Genomic DNA, 22,801 nt, shown 5'->3' with positions numbered 1-22,801 from the left:
AGTAGAAATGTTGTTAGCAAGCAGATGAGAAGTGCCTCTTTTTCTCTAGATATTGTGCTTAACATTTAGGCCCAATCTAAGGATCAGATCAGAGAATTTAGTTTTTCCATAAAAACTATAGTCAAAATCATTTTAGAACTCCCTAATACAACAAAATGTGGAAAAAGTAAAGGAGTGTGGATACGTTTTAATAAATATGAATGTGGCTATCATTTTGAACAACAGCCTATAGTTATGTACATTTTTTTTAGTTTTTTCCATTCATGTAAAATACAGACAACAAATCTTGAAAATGTACATTTTATTATTTCAGGTTGTTTTTTTGTTTTTAGCAACAATTCCACTTTGGGCTAATCACACTCAGATAATCACTTATCCAGGACCCAGAGTACTAGTACTAAATACTAGTAGTATAAAAACAAATTATATGAAATCAGTTTTTGTATGTGTATTTGAACTGCATTCTTCAAGAAGAGAGGGAGCATTGTTAACATTTCCTCCATTTTATGACCTTCATTTAACAATAAAACAACTATAATTTGCACCTCTGAAGGATTCACATGTCGAGGCAAAGCAGTCTATTCATAGGTAAATTATCTCATAAACTCCCAGAGCTGTCACACTATTTCTAAGCAGCCAACTACATGAGACTCCTGGTTGCTTGGCGACCAGATTTACTGGGAATACGAAGGAAACACCATCAGATGATCTGTGTGGTGGTTGGATTCAGTAAACAGATCATACAAAGATAACTACATCTCTACTTGTGAGCTCCAAAAGGATCATGGGAAGCATTTCTAAAGACTAACTCAGATAAAGATGTATGTTTGGTTGTCCATCAGCCATCTGGAGCAATGCGTGAGTGGTTTCTCAGAAACTTATTCTGTCATTTCACTCCAGACGAGATCTTTTGGCTCCTGTAGCCTCAACATGACACACCTCCACGTCAGCTCCCAGTTTCTGCAGCTCATCCAACCAGATCTGCTGTTTCTGGGACAGACGGTCATTTGGTCCTTTCACCTCAACCAGCTGTATCATAACACATTATTAGATTATTATTATACCATGTAATCTGAGTCCACAGAAATAATACATCTATGTGTCCATCTTTGAGTCCAGATGATCTTACCTTGTAGCTGTTGTTTAAAGTGCTCCAAACCACAAGATCAGGCAAACCTCCTCGACAGTGTCTGTAGTTTTTGGCCATTCGGGCTATTACTCCACTTAAAAAGGCTCCGCCCATACACGCCACCAGCGTCTGCACATGTAAGAGTAAAAGTATGTTTTACTGTGAGTAAACTCAGTTCCACGACATCACTGTGAGCCAAACATATTGACAGTAGACACCTGCGCCTGGTGCAAAGATGAGAACCTTTCCCAGTCGATGAGTGAACACACTTTGCCGTGCTGGGCGTTCCACACGTCCTCCAACATGTCCTTCAGCGTTTCCACAGACGAGTTACTGAGCAACTCAACCCGACACTCAATGGCCTCCATTCTGTTCTCATAGAAAGAGTCCGTGTGAAGATCCAGAGGACATGGCTGCGACGCAAGACAAGCCAGAGGCTAACGTGTTAGCATCCTGATAGATAGGAAAAAGAACAAACTCCTCCAGACATAAGTTTACCTGGTATGGGTTTCGGAAAACATCGGGAATACCATCCATGAAAATGATATCCCACAGCAGAAGTGCAAATAGTGTTGAAAATGTTGAACCTTCTCCATGAATCCCTGTGAAATATCAAAACCGACATGACTTTTGATTTATTGTTACATCCAATGGTCTGATGTCCAACTCATACCTTTTAATTAAGCTTTAATCAAACCCCCCAAAAATAAAAGGAATCCACAAAACCTAATCAGCTAATGGACATTAGCAGCAAAGTTCAATATGAATAAGTTTGTCAACTTATACTAAGAAACCAAGTACAACAAATGATATTGAGAAATTAACAATTTCATGTATTAAAAACATAATTCACACCTTTTTCCCCTTCAAGCCTGTGGCCTTAGTTTAAACTTAGGTTTTTACTTTCAAACTGAAGTTTTGTTATGTTTTAGTTAGGGCTGGGCAATACATGGATATATCATCTATAAAGATTAGATGCCAATTATTATCATATTACATCATTAAATCAATTATTGAGATTACTGTTTTATATCAATGCAGCTTTTTTTTTTTTTAAATACAAGTTTATTTTGCTTTAAAATAGTAGTTTTATGTGTCTTCATTTTCTCGTGTTCTCCCCAACAGTCTACACTGGCTCCCAGTCAGTCTCAGAGTAGACTGTAAAGTTCTGCTGCTGGTTATAACTGTCGCATCTATGGACACAGGTCAGATAGTGGAGCCCAGAGTTCACACATCAGATAGTGGAGCCCAGAGTACACACATCAGATAGTGGAGCCCAGAGTTCACACATCAGATAGTGGAGCCCAGAGTTCTCACATCTATGGACACAGGTCAGATAGTGGAGCCCAGAGTACACACATCAGATAGTGGAGCCCAGAGTTCACACATCAGATAGTGGAGCCCAGAGTTCTCACATCTATGGACACAGGTCAGATAGTGGAGCCCAGAGTACACACATCAGATAGTGGAGCCCAGAGTTCTCACATCTATGGACACAGGTCAGATAGTGGAGCCCAGAGTTCCCAGCAAACATTTTAGTTGTTTTGGAACAAACTGCAGCAGAGCTGAAGTCATCACATGATATATATATATATATATATACACACATATACATACATATACATATATAAATCAGTTAAAGACTCTTTTTCTCTACTGACTATTACTGAGATTATTTATATTGTTGATTAAATTATTGATCTTAAACACTGTTAAATGTTTGAATGTTTTAATTGATTTTTAAAAATGTTTAATGTTTTCTGTTGCACTTTTTAATCATGTTAAGCATATTGAATTGCTTTGTGTATGAAATGCTCTACAAATAAACATCAGCCATACTGATGTGCCCAAAAAAATGCAATCTGCAGTGAATGATAAAAAATAAGTTCTTACTAACGTTTGGAGCACAACTAATCTCTTCCACTACCTTCAACAGCAGCATAAGGATCAATACAAGCCACACTCCAGGACTTTCTAACAGTCCTGTATCCTATGAGAGAAAAAGACTACAATGACTGATATTTAACCTGTTAATAAATGTGCCTGTATAGCATTTTGCACCAGTAACTTTGACTCAATCATATTTCCGCTAAAAGTTTAAAAAACAAAATGGTTCATATGGCCCAGCCCTAAGTTTACGACATTTTTTATTCTTTTGTAATTCTTAGCAACAGTAGGATGCAAGTGCTTTCAAAATAAAAGTACCATCACAAGGTAAGTAAGGTAAAGAAAAAATAACAAACACATTCAGGACTAATTAAATGTTATTTAGGATCGTCTACCTTGGTCAAAGCCTTGCTGTCTGTAATGTGATAAACACAGATCCTCCACGGGGCAGATTACAGTGGCACGCTCATTTTCCTCGCTATCTTCAGTTGCTGGTAAAATAAACCTTGATTTTCCCATGCCTCCCTCGTGAGGAAATAGTTGTCCTTGAATGGTCACCTGCAGCAGAACAGGTTCACTTTAAACTGCTATAAACTATAAACACAGAATGTACCCCCTGTGGGTCAATAAAGTGTCACAGTGTATAAAGTGTTATCTAAGACGGGTTCTCAACTGGTCTCACCCTGGGACCCACATTTTGCCACGTTCATTCATTCGTGACCCACCTTTTTCATTTTTTAGAACTCGACCAACCAAAGCTAGTATCTAAAAAATAGCTTATATATGAAGTTTTTTTAAACATAAATTTATATATTTTCCTGTGCAACATGTGCCTGTCAAAAGAAAAGTGTGTTTCAAAATAAAAGACAAGTCCATTATGAGAGCCATTAAGTATATATTTATTTTGACTAGCTGTTTCCAACCCACCCAGTACAGGTCCGTGACCCACCAGTTGAGAATCACTGATCTAAGATACAGTCAGGGCATTTATATCAACCTTTAATACTTGATCATTCAAAAATCTACATTTTCTGGCTTTCCACACACACAGCAAAGCTCTATTTTAATGTAGAAATAAAAATGTATATGAATTAACAGCAGGAGTCGATGTGCGAGTGACTGATTATATCTTTGTGATGATCCAATGGTAATAAAGTGTAATTGCTCTTCAACAAGGCTTCATTCAAAAGTTACTTTTCCAAAAGTTAGTGCGATCTTTCCCTCATTCTAATGCTATTATTATTTATATACGTTTTGTTAGCCTGATGAAGGTCCTCTGACCGAGAGCTTGGGAAATTAAATATTTTTACTTGCATTGATCCAAGTGTGCAGATCTTTTTTTTTACACAAATATGCTTTAAGTTCTGGCATTTTGGCAGTTTAGGTCTTGAGTGCAATGATTCTACTTCTGAATGATATTATTTTCAAAAGTGACACAATGTATAGTTGATCGTCAAAGAAACTGATTTCACTCACATGTTTGACATCTTGGAATTGAATCGTTGGCAGTTGTTCAAGTTGTCGGTGGTACTTTTTGTAGGTGGGAGATACTTTCATCCGAGTCGCTCTTAAATGGAGAGAGAGTTTATGTCCTGTGTGCACCTGAGGGTCCAACAGCCCGTCTCTGATTGCATAAATAGCCTGGAGGTGAAAAATAAGGACTTCAGCCTTAAATGATGACGACTGAATAATGAGAAACAGGAAGTGGTGCTGACTTTCTGAGGGTTTTTGAGGTGTTGGTGAAGGTTCAGAGCCAGTCTGTCCCACCATCGCCCCCGGCTTTGTCCACAGTAAACGGACTGCAGCAGCAGCGACTGCAGCTCTTCTACGGCTTCCTGTAATGAACAAAAAACAGCCCAATAGTCAGCTTATTGTTAGCAAATTAACAATGAAGTATGCTGTGTGTTTTAATAGTTTACATGGGAGATTAATTTGACTCAAAAGACCTGGTAGCGACGTAGTCTCTGTAAAATTTCCACCCCTCTGGATAAGATGAGGGCGTAAGCCCAACCTGTGGTGAACCTACGCAGGAACAAGGGCAGCTTCTCCTGGTAACTGTGTGAACGTCAAACCAGCAGAAGAATATTCAAATTTAGCTCAGAGATAAAAACAGTGGATGAGTGTGGTCATGGACACCTGAGGTTGTGGCTTTTCTGCAGCTCCTGCCAGACTCCTCTCGCAGCACAGTAAAGCTCCAGGGCTTTTTCCCACTGACCGCCCTGCATCGCTAAAGTCACATCCAACAGGGCTCGCATGGCGCCTTCATATCTGGAGTGAATAATGGACAGTGCTGTGAGACGCTTTCTGCGTAATCTGCTGATTTAAAAAAATAAATAAAAAGAATGTGGTAAACCCTCACCTGATGAGATCTTCTCTATCCTGAAACAACTTGGTCTCACGCTGCACAGTGTAGCAAGGAAACGCTAGGCGTCCTGAGTTCACCAGCAGGATGGTGTAGAGTTGGTTCTGTCCTCCAGCTGCATTCTCCTCCTCTTCCTCAGGGTCCGTCAGAGAGAAGAGCAGCAGGAGGCGACAGAAGACTGAGCGAGGGCTACGACACAAACGCACACAGGAACCTGCCATCTGCTTCACCCTTTAAATAAGACACAGAAATGACATCATCACTGCATTACAACCTGTGCATGAGTCAATGTACAAGTTCACGCATGTCATCCAACCTTCTGAGAATGACTGCTCCAATGTTGCTCTGAGCAGAGCTCAGAGAGAACATACACTTCTGTTTGCTGAGACGCAGAAGTCCATCAATCAGCTGCTGTTTGTGAGAACCAGAGCTGCTCAGGTGGAACGTTTTAGATAAAGCTTTGAGATCAGGAGCCAGCAGGAGATCCAGGGCCTCCTCAAGGTCCTCCAGGTCACTCTCTTTAACATAAAAAAATAAAAAAAAAACTAAAGAAAATGCAGAAATATGTTATACAAACACACGTCTCTTTGCTTCGTGAGCATCATGTATCCATTGTGTTTTTAACTCCTCACTGAGACAAGCACCGTAGCTTTAAGACCCCAACCCTTCACCTCAAGTCTGCTCTTTCACATCTAAGACATCCCTGACCCCCACCTGGACACCTGCAGTTCTCCTACAGATCCAACAGGTGTGTTGACTCTGAGGTGTGCAGGGAGGATGCGGCCGACCCCTCCCACCCAAACCATAATTATATGATTCCCAAAGGGTGTGGCTTTAAAAATCAAATGATGTTATAGAATATAAATAAGACGTACCATTGTGTAGAAACCCAGCCTGAATCAGCTCCTGAGCCGTGGGAACCAGATCATTATTGATCTCCTCATAACTCACTTTACTGAGTTGAAGCCATTTGAGTTTCCTCTGAAACAGCCTCACGTACAGCTTCTGTCCAGAGACTATGACAGAGAAGGATTATTACAAATACACTATATTTAAGATCTACATCAATCCAGAAATGAAGGACGATGTGATGATTTAGCAAACCTGATAACTTGTTAAACGCATGAACATAGGACAGATCCTCCTGGTTGAACAAAGCCGCATCGTCCTCGTTCTCCAGCACAGTCTCCAGCACAGTCCTGAAGTTCTGCAGATAGTATGGAACCCATGCAGGGTCACATGACCATGGAGGGTTAGACTCTACAGGAAGGTCACATGACCATGGAGGGTTGGACTCTAATGTAGAGAGCTCCTCAGGGTTTATTTCAGCTGTGGTTAGAAGTTCAGTTTTCACCGCTTTATTGATGCTCTCATGTTTTGCATTCTTTGCAGATCCTGTTGACCTTTTTCTTTTTGAAAGTTTGGATGAATTAAAGTCAGATTTCACAGTCTCACAATGATTCTGATCACAGCACAGATCAATCCTATTAGTGGCAGCAGGTTGTAGGTCTGAGTCTCTGAAGTCCTGGATGTTTCCTTTGTGACAGACCTTATCATCTATACCAGTTACTATCACATTATCATCTATACCAGTTACTATCACATTATCATCTGTACCAGTGATCACAGTGGTGCCATCACGTGTTTGCTGTTGTTTGAAGTCAGAACTGGTTTCGGTCTCTTTGATCTTCCGACCTGTAGGAGACTGTTCATCATCATCATCATCATCCCTCACCGACACTGAGCCGTTTCTTCTGTGGAAGTTCGGACACTGGGTATCGATGTGCTCGTTGATCTTCAACCTTGGATTCCGTTCCTGACACAGAGGACAGGTTAGCTTAGGAGGACCTGAGCTGAACAAAGACGTAATTGGAGCTGAAACAGCGGCTTTTTTCCTGGACAACGATAAACTTCTCCTGACTTTTCCGCTCTTAGTGCTGTCGGTCATTGTTGGAAATGGAAAAAAAAAGACACAGAGGCATTTATTTAAGACCTTCAGAGACGAAATGTGGCCTCAAATAGCCACATTCCCGCTTCTCAGGCAGAACGAGCAGAGCACCGAGCAGAGGAACTAATCAACCCCAGAAACATCGATAGTACAGCACTGCACCATAGCCTATAAACCGCACACGTAGCAAAATAATAGTACTAACATTATTATTATTATTATTATTATTATTATTATTATTATTATTATTATTATTATTATTATTATTAAGTCAAATAAATGAAAACATCCATGTTTCAACAAACATGCTTGATCCTTTTCAGGGTCACTTGGTCTGCTGGTAGACCCCGGACAGATAAATGAAAACCTATAAAGTAAATTAATGTATACTATACTGTATATATACTTCATATACTAAACCGCAAAATGCAAATGTGATAATGAGAGCGGAGGTACAAGAGTGAGCCATTTAAAGTGGAAAATATGTCTTCTTTATTGTTTTAAACAAAAATGTTTTTAATTATGAATTATACAAAATCTATACTGCAATGTGTCTTAAAAGATTAGAACACAGATAATAAAATATTATCAATAGGATAACACTGTTTATATATACACACAGTACATACACGATACAATGCTACATTTGTTTTGTGCGCAAACCCAAAAATGGGAGAAAAAACATGTCTCCAGTGATCTTAAACATAGTGAGCCTGTATGATAATAACAATAATTTCAAAATATTATGATTTAAATGAATATTAAATAAAAGCGCTTGCTTTGTATTGGGCAGCAGCAGCAGCACATGATGGTGATGTATTCATCACACAGGTTCCCGGGTGGCTGGGCGGCTTTCTGGACCGTTCTCGTTTTATTGGAACTTCAGTGTCGAGGAGAGTGATCAATGTGATCACATGATCAGGTGATCAACGTGATCACATGATCAGGTGATCAACGTGATCACATGATCAGGTGGTCAATGTGATCAGATGCACACGGCCTGTCCGCACAGAGAGGGTTAACCCTGGCTGCTCTCAATGATGGCGGTAAGAACACACACACACACACACGCGCGCGCATAGCAACAACAGCGTCAGCTGCTGCAGTAGCCTCACTAACCAAGGTGTGTGTGTGTGCGTGTGTGCGTGTGTGTGTGTGTGTGCGTGCGTGTGTGCGTGTGTGTGTGTGTTCATTGTGCACGCGCGTTGGGGTTTTGGAGGATAATAAAATGTAATCTTATGAGTTTATTGGCACTAAAAAGGAAGGAATACGTGCACCATTCATTGGAAGCACCTCCTCCTTTATCTGCTCCTTTATCTCCTCCACCGTTACCTCCACCTCCTCCTTTATCTCCTCCACCTTTACCTCCACCTCCTCCTTTATCTTCTCCACCTTTACCTCCACCTCCTCCTTTATCTCCTCCACCTTTACCTCCACCTCCTCCTTTATCTCCTCCACCTTTACCTCCACCTCCTCCTTTACCTCCTCCTCCTTTATCTCCTCCACCTTTACCTCCACCTCCTACTTTATCTTCTCCACCTTTACTTCCACCACCTCCTTTATCTCCTCCACCATTACCTCCTCCACATTTAGCTCCACCTCTTCCTTTATCTCCTCCACCTCCTCCTTTATTTCCTCCACCTTTATCTCCTCCACCTTTACCTCCTCCACCTCTTCCTTTATCTCCTCCACCTCCTCCTTTATCTCCTCCACCTTTACCTCCACCTCCACCATTACCTCCTCCACCGTTACCTCCACCTCCTCCTTTATCTCCTCCTGCATCAACGAGCGACTGAAGATGAAGAGCAGCTGCAGCTCAAACCAACGACTGTTAATAATAGTTTTCTAATTGGAGAATGGTGGGATTAAAGCAGATATTAGAGCAGATCTCTGCAGGGATGATGTTGTATAGATGATTGATGATGTTATAATCCTAACATGTTTACAACGTGACAAAACACATACAGACAAATAAAGGCAGTTGACAGTTAAATGTAGAGCAAAGTGAATATATGAGTATTATTATATGGAGGAACTGAAATATAACTGTGGCTATTTTCATTACTATTCTTCATATTAGTTGAACTGATTTAATGAATGCTTTGTGTGATAAAAGTTGGCAGTAGCTCTCCGTACGATTGCCGTATAAATATACAGACATTCAATCCGTACGCAGCGCCCCTCATTGGCCAGTTTAAGTCACGTGACTAAACTGTAAACCTAAAAATTGTTGTGACATAGGGTCATAACCTAACCCTACCTACGTACGTGTACTTTGGTACACGTACCATTAGCACCGGGGGTTGTACGTTTGGGAAACGTACGAATAAACACTTTCATAAAAGTTTGACACGTGACTCAAACATTCAAACATGCAACAGTGAATATAATATTTACCAAAGCGACAGTTTTTGAAGTTCTTCTCTCATAATTATCCACAAAAATAAACAATGTCAGAAAGAGAATTACGCAGCAATGATTGCAGTTTAAAAAAAAAACAACAACCATTGTAGAGCTATTAGAAATAAAAAGTTAGAGAAATAGTTGTGTCTCTGTGTTTCTCAGCAGCCTTAGCTCCTAATGTCTGTTTGTTTTTCAGTTACTTCTCTTAAATGTTCTTTTGGAAATTAAAATGGTTCTTCTAGACATTTAATATAGATGGTCTTAAAATAAGTAACACCTCACTGTCAACTCTCATAAATGATCTTCATACTAAACAAAAGCCTTCCAAACTTAATATATATATATATATGTGCATGTATATATGTGTATATATATATGTATGTATATATATATACTGTATATGTATATATACTGTATATATGTGTTATTGTTATTCTTTCATTTTAATTACAGATCATTCTTAACCTCTGAATAGGAAGTAGCTTAGATATTTTACTGGATGCTTTTCAGTCACAATGCAATCAGTTTATATCCTTTATTGATAAAGCCCTCAATAAAGAGTCTAACAACACTATAGAACACAGACCTTATAGAACATTTGCTGTTGGGATACTAAAATATACTTTCAGGGAATGTTGCGCTTGGTTTGCTGCAGACCTGGTCCAGACTAAACCCAATTAATTGCATTTAATTCCTTTACATTTGGTCCTAACTAATACTCTGCTGGTTTGGAGGAGTATGTAAATGTGCACTCTCTGGTGTCCACAGGGTTTTGGATAAAGGTTTGCAGGGGCCAGTGATGGATCATGAAAAGAGACGCAAACCCATCTCCAGTGTGCTGGCCTCATTCTCATCCTGCCAAAGAGAACCAAGAGAACCTGCAAGCTTTGGTGAAAGAAGCTGCAGAGGAAGCACAGAATGACAACACTGACCCACGTATGAACCAAGGTCCTGGGGACATGGGGGACAGGGAGGACGCCAGCTCTGAGTACGATAACGTGGGCTCTGACATCGAGCAGGACTACGACGAGGTTCTGCATTTGAACCGGGACGGCATGGTGGACCTGAGATACTGCAGACAGTCCAGTCCTGAGGACGGTGGCTTTTTAAAGCAGTCAGCTGGTGACGGTGCTACTGATCGCACCCTACACACATCTCCACTATCACACACTCAGCCGTATGAAGTGGATCCTCACTGCACGTCATACCGTGCCCAGGGTTCAAGAGACGAGCCAGAGGGAGGACGACAAAGGTTCTTCCTCAGTGGTAGAGATGAAGAGGTGTTGGATGGAGCCACGTTTGTTGAAGGTTTAGAGGACGATGAAAGCATAGTTCAAAGACAAACCAGCCTTCATCAGGACAAGAAAAATGAACCAATGAAAGCAGGAGAAGTTGAGCCTCAAAGAAGCCAGAATATCCCAGCAGCTGTTGGGAAGAATGAGGTCATTCCCATTGGCTCAAAGGACAGGGAGGGACGAGGTAAAGGACGGAGGAGACGAGGGACTGGAGACGACCTGAGGAATGTTTCTGCAATCAAAGGTTTGAGCTCAGATCAACATCCAAAGAGTGTCTCAGTGCGGTCCAGCGAGCAGCCAGACCAGGAAACAACTCCTGCTCCCAGAACCAGTACCAGAACCAGTCCTCCAGAGACTAAACCCAGGGCTGCTGTCCAATCAGTGGCTCCAGAGCAGACGAAGCAGAGACGGACACAAAGATCCCCACAGGTAAGCAGCTAGTGTTTGGCTGAAGTCACAAAAATAACATTTAATGTATTCTAAAATATATACAGTGAATTTTATTTTACTCATTCCCTTTTAGTAAAGATTTTAGTTTTTTTTTTCAAACGTGTCAAACCAAAGTTCAAACTTGCATGTTTATGTTGAGCAGAGGCCCAGGACAGAAGAAGCAGTAACTGAAACACCTCAGGTAATAAATGAGATTATTCATCACTGTGCATGAAAAACAAACCTCCAGAATGTTTAAATACTGTACCTACAGTAGCTCCAACCTTTCTTCTCATTTTAAAGAATACACAGGAAGGTGCTTCGTTCCCCAGCTTTGAGGACGGTAAATATGACCATGACTAGATCCTGTGACTCTGCTCATCACGTCACAGCTCCTTGTGTTGTTCTGCTGCCCAGTGCCTGGTCCCTGTGAGCCCGAGGATCTCATTGATGGGATTATCTTTGCTACCAACTACCTTGGATGTACTCAGGTGCTGTCTGACAAAAACCCGTCCAAGTCCGTGCGCATGTCCCAGGCCCAGGAAGCCGTCAGCCGCATTAAGGTATTATCTATTCTACACCAGGTGGATTCTAACTAACAACCGCTTTCTTTGGTTTACAAAAATTCATCACATTACTAAGTACACGTGTTCAATTTAAATAATGTGCTCTTATTCTCTACTACAAGTCTGCAGAGAAGCCGCAGTGTTTGCAACTGTCATCACCTTTGGTCACAAATTTTTAAAAAGACAAACAAACAAAACAATATAATGTGTTGCCATTGTTTTTTTTTTTTGTGATTATTTTAATTTTAAAATACACCAGAAATACACTGGGGTTTTTTTTTTGTATTTGGTTTTTCTGTTTTCCTGTTTCTGGTTTTTAAATGAACAAAACAGCAAAAAAAAACAATCAGTTTTTCTATTTTTTTTAATTTGGTTTTGAAACGAAATAACCAAAGATCAAAGGGTACACGGATTCACTATTTATCTGGATTTATTTTACATTAAATAAGAAAAATATTTAAAAAAAAAAAAATATATATATATATATATATATATATATATATTTTTTTTTTTTTTTTAACTCGATTTTGCTAAATAAAAATCTTTTTTATCTACAAATTCGATTAATCAATGAAATCGATTTTTTGTGCCCAGCCCTACATTATAGCCTTTTTTGTTAAAAAAAAAAAAAAAAAACAAGTGTGTATTGTAACATCCCTGCAGTTGTTTTATAGTTGTAGTTTTATTGTTCAATGTTGATGTTGAGAGCAGCCCAATTAGCTTTGACCCGTTTTGTTGTGTTGCCATGGTTACGGTCTACAGTAACTGCACAAGCAAGAAGGTCGTCGTCCTTTTCAAAGTTCTTCGGGACGCTACAGTATGTACATGTACCTGACTATGTATCCAAATTAAACGTTAATGCAAATAGTTAAACAGGAAATTCCATTAGAATCAATTTTGTAATTTGAATGTATTTTTTCATGCCATTTAAAAGGGCACGTTTATTTTTTCACCACACAGTGGCACTGTTTCCTTTTCTTGCTCGTCTTCTTTCATGTCAATGTTTAAAAAAACTTCTTCTCACTCATTGAAACAAGTTGAGCTGCTGGGACACAATGATCGCTCGAAGTGTTTAAAAAAGATGAACGAGTAAAGATTGAAATCTTTGTGTGTGTGTTTGATTTGCAGAGCCAGGACGAAAGCTCCCAGATGATGACAGAAGTGGATTTGTTTATCTCAACTAAAGCTGTCAAAGTGCTGAATGCTGACACACAGGTTACACCTTATTCAATGCATCCGAATATGTTTAAATTTACTCTACAGTTTAGTTTTCAGGTGAACCCCCCCCAAAATGAACATCATAAAGCGACAAAGATGAACTCAAGTGTAAAGAATATGTCTACTGATTAATAGTGGGTTTTTTTTTGTATATTTGTATTATTTTTGCAAATATCTGTATCATATTGGTGTATATTTGTGTTATTATCATTTTTATTAATAGTATTATATATCCTACTTTATTTTATACTACTGTAATGTGTGTGTATCTGATCCCTATTTTTAACAGTCTTTTACCTAATTATACACTTATTTATTGTTTATTCTTTCTTTCGTCTTTGTTAACGTTTTTATTCTTTTATTCGTGATTTCTTTGTTCTGTGGCTGTAACAAAAGCAATTCCCCCCTGGGATTAATAAAGGAATTCTGATTTACTCTCCTCAGGAGACAATGATGGACAGCGCCTTAAGGACCATCTCGTACATTGCTGACATCGGCAGTATTGTGGTCCTAATGGCACGGAGACGTGTTTCTCCTGCTTCCTCAGATGAATTCTCAGAGTCATTTGACTCTGCAGGAAAAGGAAAGAGTCAGTATGGGATGATCTGCTATGTCTTTGAGTCCGAGGATGTAAGTGTGGCCTGAGTTTAGCAAATGACTTACTTTTGTCCTTTGATAGTTTTCTATTTAGTTTCAATGGTAAACATCAGGCAGCTTTGATTTTACAGTACAAATATGCTTTATAATAATAATAATAATAATGGCTTGGATTTATATAGCGCTTTCTTCGAGGAGACTCAAAGCGCGTTACAGAAGCCAGTCACTCACACAGTCGTGGTGGTAAGCTACAATGTAGCCACAGAGGCGTGGCTGCCATTTCGCACCACCCCCAACATTCATGCACAATTCATACTCACTCATACAAGGCAATGTGGGTAAAGTGCCTTGCCCAAGGACACAACGACAATGACTCGGTTAGAACGGGATTTGAACCCTCAATCCGTCGGTTACTGTACAACCCACTCTACCACTGAGCCATGGTCGTTTTGTGACCTCCAGATAAAAAATAGTTTAGAATACTTTGCATATTATCATTTAGTTTAAATGCAGTCAGGCTGGGCAGTGGTAGCCAAAGGAAGTGGGCTTGTAACAGCAGTGTTGCTGGTTTGAATTCCCTGTGTGACCTTGAGCAAGGCCCTTAAACCTAAGAGTGATCGACACCTGCTGATTGCTCATTTCTTGCCACACATAACGCATGCATATTTAACCGGCACATTGGCGGTTAAATGAATCTGTTCCCACACAATTAAAATCTCTATTTTCTTCTAGAATAGTGTTTTTGTTGGTTTAGTTATTTACCAGGGATTTAAAACTTAAGGTTAGCCACAGGTGCAGGAAAGGTGATGGTCTGTAGATGTTGCAGGAGGTGAAGTAGGAAGGTGCTGAGTCAGTGCACAACGTGATTTATTTTAGGTTAACAAATTGTTATATCTTGATTTGATTTGTCATTAATCATTAATAGCATCTGTTAAAAAAAACAACTATTCAATAGTTTTTTTTTTAAAGCTGCAGGTTGCAGACCCCTGCTCTAGTTGGTTGGATTGAGCCCACACACCCTGAGTTGGACATTACTGGATTAGAGGCTTTAGCACCCTTTTGTCTTGAGTTCTGATTGAGTTATTAAATTTGAACAGGGTGTCATCCAGGGCACCGAAAGACAATTTACAGACCGTAATCTACCTCTGACACATGTTTTGGTGAGTAGGGGGAAGCTGTAGCACCCAGAGAAAACCCTGGGAGAACATGCAACTTCCGCACACACAAGTCCCAGTTCAAGCTGTGAGGCACAAGTGCTAACCACCACACACCCATGTCAGCCCCATTCAGTTTATATCATAGACGACTGTAAGTTACCATGGTAACTGATTTAGGATAGGATATTTGTCAAACACGGCCTCATAAATGTCATGAATACTGAGATCATGTGTATTATTTACAGACAGTGATATTGTATATTGTAAACATGATTTCAGGCCCAGTTGATAACTCAGTCCATCGGCCAGGCCTTCAGCGTCGCCTACAGAGAGTTTCTACGAGCCAATGGCATCAACCCTACAGACCTGAGTCAGAAACAGTTCAGTGACATCATCGACTCCCAGGAAATGTACCATGACGACCTCATCCATTTCTCAAACTCGGACAACTGTAAAGAGGTGGGACATGTAAACACCTCGCGTTGAGAATCATGACTGATGTGTGGTTGTCTTCCAGCTGTATGTGGAGAAGCAGAAAGGGGAGGTCCTGGGTGTGGTGATCGTGGAGTCTGGCTGGGGCTCCATCCTGCCAACGGTCATCCTGGCTGGGATGCAGAACAACGGCGCAGCTGCTCGCTCCGGGAAGCTTCGTGTTGGGGACCAGGTCATGTCCATCAATGACACCAGCCTGGTCGGGCTGCCTCTGGCCACGTGTCAGAGCATCATCAAGGTTTTTAACATTTTTTATCACATTAAGTGCTTTAAAAGCCTTGGCTTATTTATTTACATTATGCATTTCATTAATAAGGAAACAATGTGTTTTACACAATTAAAAGTGAATAATTCAGACAGTGGTTATAACATTAGGACAGTTTGGATGAGCACTGATCTTGGACTTTTGGGGCCAAACACAATCACTTTGACAAACATTTAGACCCATTTACTCATTGATCTGCTGAATAAACTTAGAGAAAGTAAGTGACTGTAGTTTTGTGATAAAACACATATATAAAGGTGTGAGTCATCTGCATACACAAAAGAGATGTCATATTCCATCATCTTTTTATTCTCTTTTATTTTGTTTTTTTTATTTTATTCTCTGGCTGCCAATGTTCCAAACATAGCATATTGATATTTAACAGCCTGTAGCATATTAGGAAATACACTGTAAAATGATTCATATTTTTAAATAAATGTGTTGTTTTTATAGAAAGAAAGAAATTGAACTCATTTCAAAGCTTTAGAATAAAAAAAAAATAGATTAAAGCTAAAAGGACATGTTTGACAATATAGTTTATACGTAATTATTGATAAATAACTATATGTAATGTCAACTATTATAGTTAAGTAATTATTTACACTTGAATGAAGAAAGTATCCCTGATTTTGAAGTTGCATCTGGGGGTTTGAGTTTTGGAGGTCACCATGTAAAAAAAAAAAGAAGTAATTCTAATATAAACAAGTCAAGTTTCTTTTTTTTTTTTTATTTTTTTACTATAAAATCTTCTCATAGACTTCTTGTTTCCTAACATGAGTTAGTCCGACAGCAACATCACAGTAATATGACATACAACATACATTATTTCTTTCTTTCTTTAAATCTTATATACTCAATCATTTATCCTTTGCTTAGTGAGCGTAGCGCTCTTTTAGTTATTGTGTAAATAGGTTTAACTTGTTTGATAATACATGTTTATGCTTTTACTATTTGTCCGTGGTTCATGCAATAATGCAATATAATATGGTTTGTTATTGGAAAGTCGACAGTTTGACAAGAATTCACACCCTGAATGACAAGGTATTAATTACTACTTACTGTAAGTGACCTAAGGCACCCCATTTAAATTCATGTAATATTAATAACAAGTGATATTATCATTCTTGTCACTTCTTGTCCACCCCCTTACAGATAAGAAGAAGGAAAACAGTAATACTAAAGTGACAGTAGCAAAAAAATAAATAAAGCAGTGTGAATGAGTTGCTAAAATGTAAAGGGACGGTACAGAGGAGCAGTGAGACTCAATAACAAAATAAATGTTACGGCCGCATTAAGCTTTTTGTACTGAAAAACAAGCTGTAATAGACTATACGTAATACTTGTTTTGCTATGGGAGAAAATGAGTGACTATCTCATTTTGTTTCTTTTTTTTTTTACCACTTTCTGCACGTTTTCTTGGTCCTGCAGGGTTTAAAGAACCAGCTGAAGGTTAAGATGAGTATTGTGAGCTGCCCTCCCGTCACCACCGTCCTCATTAAAAGACCAGATCTCAAGTTTCAGCTCGGCTTCAGCATTCAGAACGGCATCGTGAGTACGCTGACGATGGATCACAATCAGTGTGTGTACATGACTTGTGTGTGTGTGTGTGTGTGTGTGTGTGTGTGTGTGTGTGTGTGTGTGTGTGTGTGTGTGTGTGTGTGTGTGTGTGTGTGTGTGTGTGTGTGTGTGTGTGTGTGTGTGTGTGTGTGTGTGTGTGTGTGTGTGTGTGTGTGTGTGTGTGTGTGTGTGTGTGCTCAACTTCCTCAGATCTGCAGTCTGATGCGAGGAGGCATCGCTGAGCGAGGAGGGGTTCGCGTCGGACACAGAATCATTGAAATTAACGGTCAAAGCGTCGTTGCCATGGCACACGAGAAGATTGTTCAAACCCTGTCCGTCTCAGTGGGCGAGGTAAAACACACACACACACACACACACACACTAGCATAATAAAATTGGACACTTGAAATTAACAAGGGTTCAAAACCAAAAACAAATGAATCATACATTCGCTGTACCTGCTCTACCTCACTTTGACTGCAGCAGGTAACAGTGCTTCACACTCGTATGTTGTGCGCACACAGAGGGAGTGACGCATTGATTATCAGGGCTAGCAATCATAGTAATCACTAACAGCTGTGTCCGCGTCCACCATTAATATCAAATACATAAAATGGTGAAATTACCAACACGGACAGTTAATAATAAGTAAATCTATATAATAATTGGCACATGAATGAGGTTCAAACATTCCCACTAAACATCCCACGTCCAAAATAAGTCGGTATCTGAACGTCATGACCACGACTTCATCTGGACCTTGATAAGACGTTCAACGTTTGAAGCAATTTCACATATAAAATTTAAACAGCCTCGCAATTCCACACTTAGTCACAGACATGTGTGCGTATGTGCTTCTGTTTATTAAAAATCATTATTCAGTATTATCCACAGTCACTAAGTATATATCCAGGTGTACTTCATTAACATTTATACTCTGCGATCTTTTTAAGAAATAATTACTGTCGAGCTCCCATTGAGCAAGTCAACGTTGAAACAACGCGTTTTTTACGGACGTCGTCGGGTCAGGTTAATTTAACGAAAGCACACACAACAAATCACGTCAAAATTGCATATAAATAGGGATGTAACGATTAATCGTAAGGCAGTTAAAAATCAATTCACAGGTGTCATGATTCACATCGATACTGTGAAAATTGAATCGCAGTACTTTTCAGAAGTACTGCACTATCCAGAAGTGTTGGCGGCGGGCGGAATCTGCTAATACTTGCTTTCTGGCCGCCTTCTACTATTAAATATGTTAATAAATGATTCTTTACCCCTTTAGCACCAAAAAATATCTGTAATATTACGTGAATATCTGTAAAAGTCACGTTTTTTCTATTAGCTCTGTCTGCAAGCGCAGCATCTCTTCTTCACTGCAAGATATCTGCATGCCAACCGACCACTGGGTTACCAGCGCCCTCTGCTGGTCCAAACAAATATTTGACCTTAATGCAGTGAAATGACTGTTTTTTTTTTTTAAGTCCAAATGTTAAGGCACAAAATACATTTTCAGTTGCACTTTAAAAATAACTATTATGCAGTTTTGCATTGTTTACTATAGAACCAGAATTTAAATTAATAGGCTTCTTCTTCATTTGTATTATTCCTTTATTTATTTCATCCAAGAGTTATTTTTAGTTAAACTGCATTGTTTTGAATAGTTTATCAAGGAGTTCTTTTGACAATGAAAAATAAAAGGAAAACAGTATAGTTTTTTTTATAGTTTTTTCTCTTTCAAAAAATAAAGGAATATTTTTCAGTCGTGAGAGAATCGTATCGTGAACCCAGTATCGTGAATCGAATCGTATCGGGAGTTGAGTGAATCATTACATCCCTACATATAAACATTACAATACCCCCAAATGTAACGGTATTGTATGCTCTTACAGTGCAAAACAGTTATTAAAATGTATTTTAATGCTGTATTTTGTCATAGTGTTTCAGACGATTAATTTGGTAAACGTTTCAAATAACTGACAATGTACCTTTGAAAAACCTTTCCTATTCGTCTTTTTGGGATGTCTAGAATACGTCTTTTTTGGATGTCTAGACGTCCGAAAAAGACGTTGTAAAAACTTTCACTTGCACCCGCCAAAGACGTCTTCTTAACTTCAGGCCATCACGTCATTTCAACGTTGTTTCAACGTCGGTCTGCTCAATGGGTTTTAAGCTGTGTACAAATTAATTTCATTTTGCTGAATTACACACATTTCATGATTACACATTTCTTAATGCAGTCCAAGTATGATGAGTTGATTTTATTCCCACTAACAACCTATCACAGCTCTTATTAGATTGCATCATACGCAGCAACAGGGTTTACCACACCTCCTCACTAAAATAAAGGTTTCTGTCTACTTCTTGCCCAGAGTTGCTCTCAGAAACTTCCTGACTGACTTTTAAACTTTTAAGCTAAGATTCCTTGCCAGGAAGTTTTAGGCTAAGTTGAATACGGGCACAGGAGTTCCTGTGCTTGTACAGAAAGTGAACTAAATAATTAATAAAAGTGTTTTTTTTTCTCTTCCTCTTAGATCAACATGAAGACGATGCCCGCTGTGATGTTCAGGCTGCTGACAGGCCAGGACATGCCTGTCTACATATAGAGCAACAGTCCACAGGCGGGATGAAGAGAGTTTATTTTTCTATCATTTTTTTATTTCCAGTTCACGAAGCTCTAAAGAACATTCTGTTCTCATTTTTCAGGTTTTCTCTTAAATTACGTTTACATGATGGCCTTACTGTACGTGCGTCTATGGTGAAGAAATGTAGCTTTGTTGCCATGATTAGTTTCTTATAAAAAAAAAAAAAGAAAATGAGTACTTTTATTTTTTATTTTGTCATTTTTATAACATGTTTGGAAAATCTCAAGGACTTGAGCAACGGCCATAAGACTCCTTCAGTATATGCATGTAATTATGAAAAAGAATCAACCAAGGGTTCAGTCTAAACCAGAGCAGTACGTGTTCAACCAGACTATTATATATTATATGTGCTGTACAGACTCTTATGTGTGTATTATAGAGGCCAAAGACACACCTGCTATTCAATGACATGCAGTATTGCTTCTCACCATACGCGGAGTTTGCGGGAATTCAAATCAAATTTAAATGTACATTATATACAAATATTTCAAGTGCCAAAAAGACAGTGACTAGGAAGTATAAAAACAGTGATATAAAATGAAAAGGTTCAGGGAAAAAAACCAAATAAAAAAAAGTTTTAAAGCAGCCGATGACATTTGACCCTCCTGCCTCCCGTAGCAGCTCAGAGTTCTGTTTACAACATGGCGGACACCACGGGTGTTCCGTAGACTCATAAGTCTGTTGTTTGTAGTGATGCACCGAGAAAACAAGCGACTGGAACCGAGAACGAGCAAACACCGCGATCAGTGCGCGCTTGTCTGGTCATAAAGCGGTGGATTGAGCAGTTGTTGTTCCAATCTACTTCCTCCTTCCCCTCCCTGACTAAATTGGTATGGGGAGTGATTTGTCTCAAAAATATTCACAAATAGATCCACAATTTCCACATTTATTGTTTAGATTTTCAGACTTTCACGTATTTTTCAAATACATCCACGATTTTCACTTGTTTTACAGATCCACAAATATATCCACAATTTACACATGTTTTATCATGTATGTGTGTGTATTTATCATGTGTAAATCTTCAATTGTGCTTGTGAATTGTGTAAAGTGCGTTTGTGGATCGACCGCCGTGTACAAACGTAACGCAGCTTTGCTCAGATTCACAGAAGTACACCTGACTGCAGTCCGCAGTTTGGGGCGGAGCTCAATGCGGCATGCTATTGTGCTGTGTGATTCTTATACAGTTAAAAATAATCAACCTCAAAATAAATAAATCGTGCCATATAAATCATTTAATAAAATATCATTTTATAGGCATACAAAATGGATTTGGGTTAGAGTAAGACTGAACGCGATTGGTTTATTGAACGTCGAGCGCTTCGATTAACACACAGCTACTGATCCATGTGTGGAAAGACCCCCCCCCCCGAAGTCTGCTGAAGAATAATTCCATTTACCGACAATAAAAGCAACAAGATTATCTAATAAATTCACTGGTATTTACTGCAGTGTCACCAAAATTACTGTAGCCTTCCCTTGTTTCCTGTTCAAACTAAAACACTTGCTTTGACAAAAATATTTTTTTTCTTAATTTGTATGGATTTGTATTAATAAAATTTAATAATTTCACCCTATTGTACTGTAGACTAATGAAACTCTGTCCAACTGTCAAAGGGGTTCTGTTGATCACACTACAACACTAGAAAAAAAAAAAAATGGTGGTGCTTTCCACACGTGGATCAGGAGCTGCGTGTGTGTGAATCTGAGCAAAGCTGGGTTACGTTTGTCTTAAAAAATAAATGCACTTTACACAATTCACAAGCACAATTGAAGATTTACACATGATACTTCATGATAAATACACACACGATAAAACACGTGTAAATTGTGGATCTGTAAGACGCGTGTAAATCGTGAATGTATTTGTGGATTTAAAAAGCACGTGAAAATTTGAAAAATACATGTGAAAAATGTGGATATATTTGTGGTTTTGAAAAATACGTGAAATTCTAAAAAAAAAAAAAAAAAAAAAACGAAAACACTTAAATTGTGAATCTATTTGTGAATATTTTTGCGACACAGCTCTCCCCATAAGCCGGCGTCGCCTGGCCTCCACGGTAGTGTGCTTGCATTCTGCGAAGGCGAAGACTTTTAATGCCATAATCTAGATTGTTGGACTTTTAAATGTTTTTAATCCTTTTATTCTATCCTACCTGTGTTTAACTTAGTGCTTTATATCTGACACAAAGTCTCTCCCTCCATGTTCAAGTGTATCTCTGTTAAAGCACATGTATCCAGTGTTGTATCATATATCATGTAGAACATCATGAATAATAACACTGCTTAATTTGAGCAACTTTACTCTCTCATTGTTTTAAGTTACAGGAGTTGCTGAACATTACAAGCTGCATTTTGGATTGCAGCAGTTCGTGGATAGTACTGCAGCAAAAATGAAGTAGAACGATTTTATCATGATTTTACAACATTAAACGATGCTTCAATGCACTTTTTGTCTTGAGCATTATCAATTATGCTACTAATCTTTTATGCATTATTGTTTATGTTAAAGACATTGTGGTTGGCATGAATCTCGAGACGTGTCCTATAAATTTAATTTTTCGGCAAGAATCTCAAACTCCGCCTATGGTTTTTGCACAGAGCATATAAAAATGTATGTGACATATACATTACAGGATGAATGTAACACTGATACACCCTACAATACAAATTCACTGCAGAAAACTTAATTGTCTTTATTTTCTTGCAGAGCTACTGCCTGAAAACTAGCTTCAAAAGGTAAAAGACATCAAAAATAGTTGCATAGGTGAGATAAGTCAGTGGAATTGTCAGAATTTTTTGCAAAAAAAAAATATCGAGTCCATTTTCCTGATTATAAGCTTTAAAA

At 38.8% G+C, this 22,801-nt stretch overlaps 2 protein-coding genes across 2 annotated transcripts; one reads left to right on the top strand and one right to left on the bottom strand.

Annotated features, from left to right (window-relative positions):
- Positions 1 to 319: 319 nt before the first annotated feature.
- Positions 320 to 7,440, bottom strand: fan1 (FANCD2 and FANCI associated nuclease 1). Its single transcript, XM_028449869.1, has 13 exons — positions 6,483 to 7,440; positions 6,254 to 6,394; positions 5,695 to 5,896; positions 5,376 to 5,609; positions 5,153 to 5,284; positions 4,963 to 5,071; positions 4,732 to 4,851; positions 4,493 to 4,657; positions 3,412 to 3,574; positions 1,628 to 1,731; positions 1,348 to 1,542; positions 1,130 to 1,258; positions 320 to 1,029 (listed from the first exon to the last, which is right to left on the bottom strand). The coding sequence occupies exons 1-13, from the start codon at positions 7,324 to 7,326 to the stop codon at positions 892 to 894; spliced, it is 2,676 nt and encodes an 891-aa protein (XP_028305670.1). The 5' UTR covers positions 7,327 to 7,440; the 3' UTR covers positions 320 to 891.
- Positions 7,441 to 8,134: 694 nt separating this feature from the next.
- apba2a (amyloid beta (A4) precursor protein-binding, family A, member 2a) lies at positions 8,135 to 22,532 on the top strand. The gene is made up of 12 exons (XM_028451475.1): positions 8,135 to 8,372; positions 10,498 to 11,453; positions 11,617 to 11,655; positions 11,757 to 11,796; positions 11,871 to 12,016; positions 13,148 to 13,234; positions 13,682 to 13,867; positions 15,271 to 15,450; positions 15,509 to 15,721; positions 17,177 to 17,296; positions 17,516 to 17,656; positions 19,843 to 22,532. Exons 2-12 carry the CDS (start codon positions 10,536 to 10,538, stop codon positions 19,912 to 19,914), a joined length of 2,142 nt encoding a protein of 713 aa, XP_028307276.1. The 5' UTR covers positions 8,135 to 8,372; positions 10,498 to 10,535; the 3' UTR covers positions 19,915 to 22,532.
- Positions 22,533 to 22,801: the final 269 nt, after the last annotated feature.

This window comes from Gouania willdenowi, chromosome 6 (genome assembly GCF_900634775.1).
Source record: "Gouania willdenowi chromosome 6, fGouWil2.1, whole genome shotgun sequence".
NCBI classification, from domain to species: Eukaryota; Metazoa; Chordata; class Actinopteri; order Blenniiformes; family Gobiesocidae; genus Gouania; species Gouania willdenowi.
The sequence above is the reverse complement of the archived record's forward strand: the minus strand, read 5'-3'. Positions and strand labels throughout refer to the sequence as shown.

What these genes read in the sequence shown, in the direction of transcription:
- apba2a (XM_028451475.1), top strand. Translation starts at nt 10,536, where the DNA reads ATGAAAAGAGACGCAAACCCATCTCCAGTGTGCTGGCCTCATTCTCAT. An exon ending in ACTCGGACAACTGTAAAGAG is followed by an intron (nt 15,451 to 15,508) that starts GTGGGACATGTA and finishes GTTGTCTTCCAG; the next exon opens with CTGTATGTGGAGAAGCAGAA. An exon ending in TGTCCGTCTCAGTGGGCGAG is followed by an intron (nt 17,657 to 19,842) that starts GTAAAACACACA and finishes TCTTCCTCTTAG; the next exon opens with ATCAACATGAAGACGATGCC.
- fan1 (XM_028449869.1), bottom strand. Translation starts at nt 7,326, where the DNA reads ATGACCGACAGCACTAAGAGCGGAAAAGTCAGGAGAAGTTTATCGTTG. An exon ending in TTTTCCGAAACCCATACCAG is followed by an intron (nt 1,543 to 1,627) that starts GTAAACTTATGT and finishes CTTGCGTCGCAG; the next exon opens with CCATGTCCTCTGGATCTTCA. An exon ending in CATCTTTGCACCAGGCGCAG is followed by an intron (nt 1,259 to 1,347) that starts GTGTCTACTGTC and finishes TTACATGTGCAG; the next exon opens with ACGCTGGTGGCGTGTATGGG.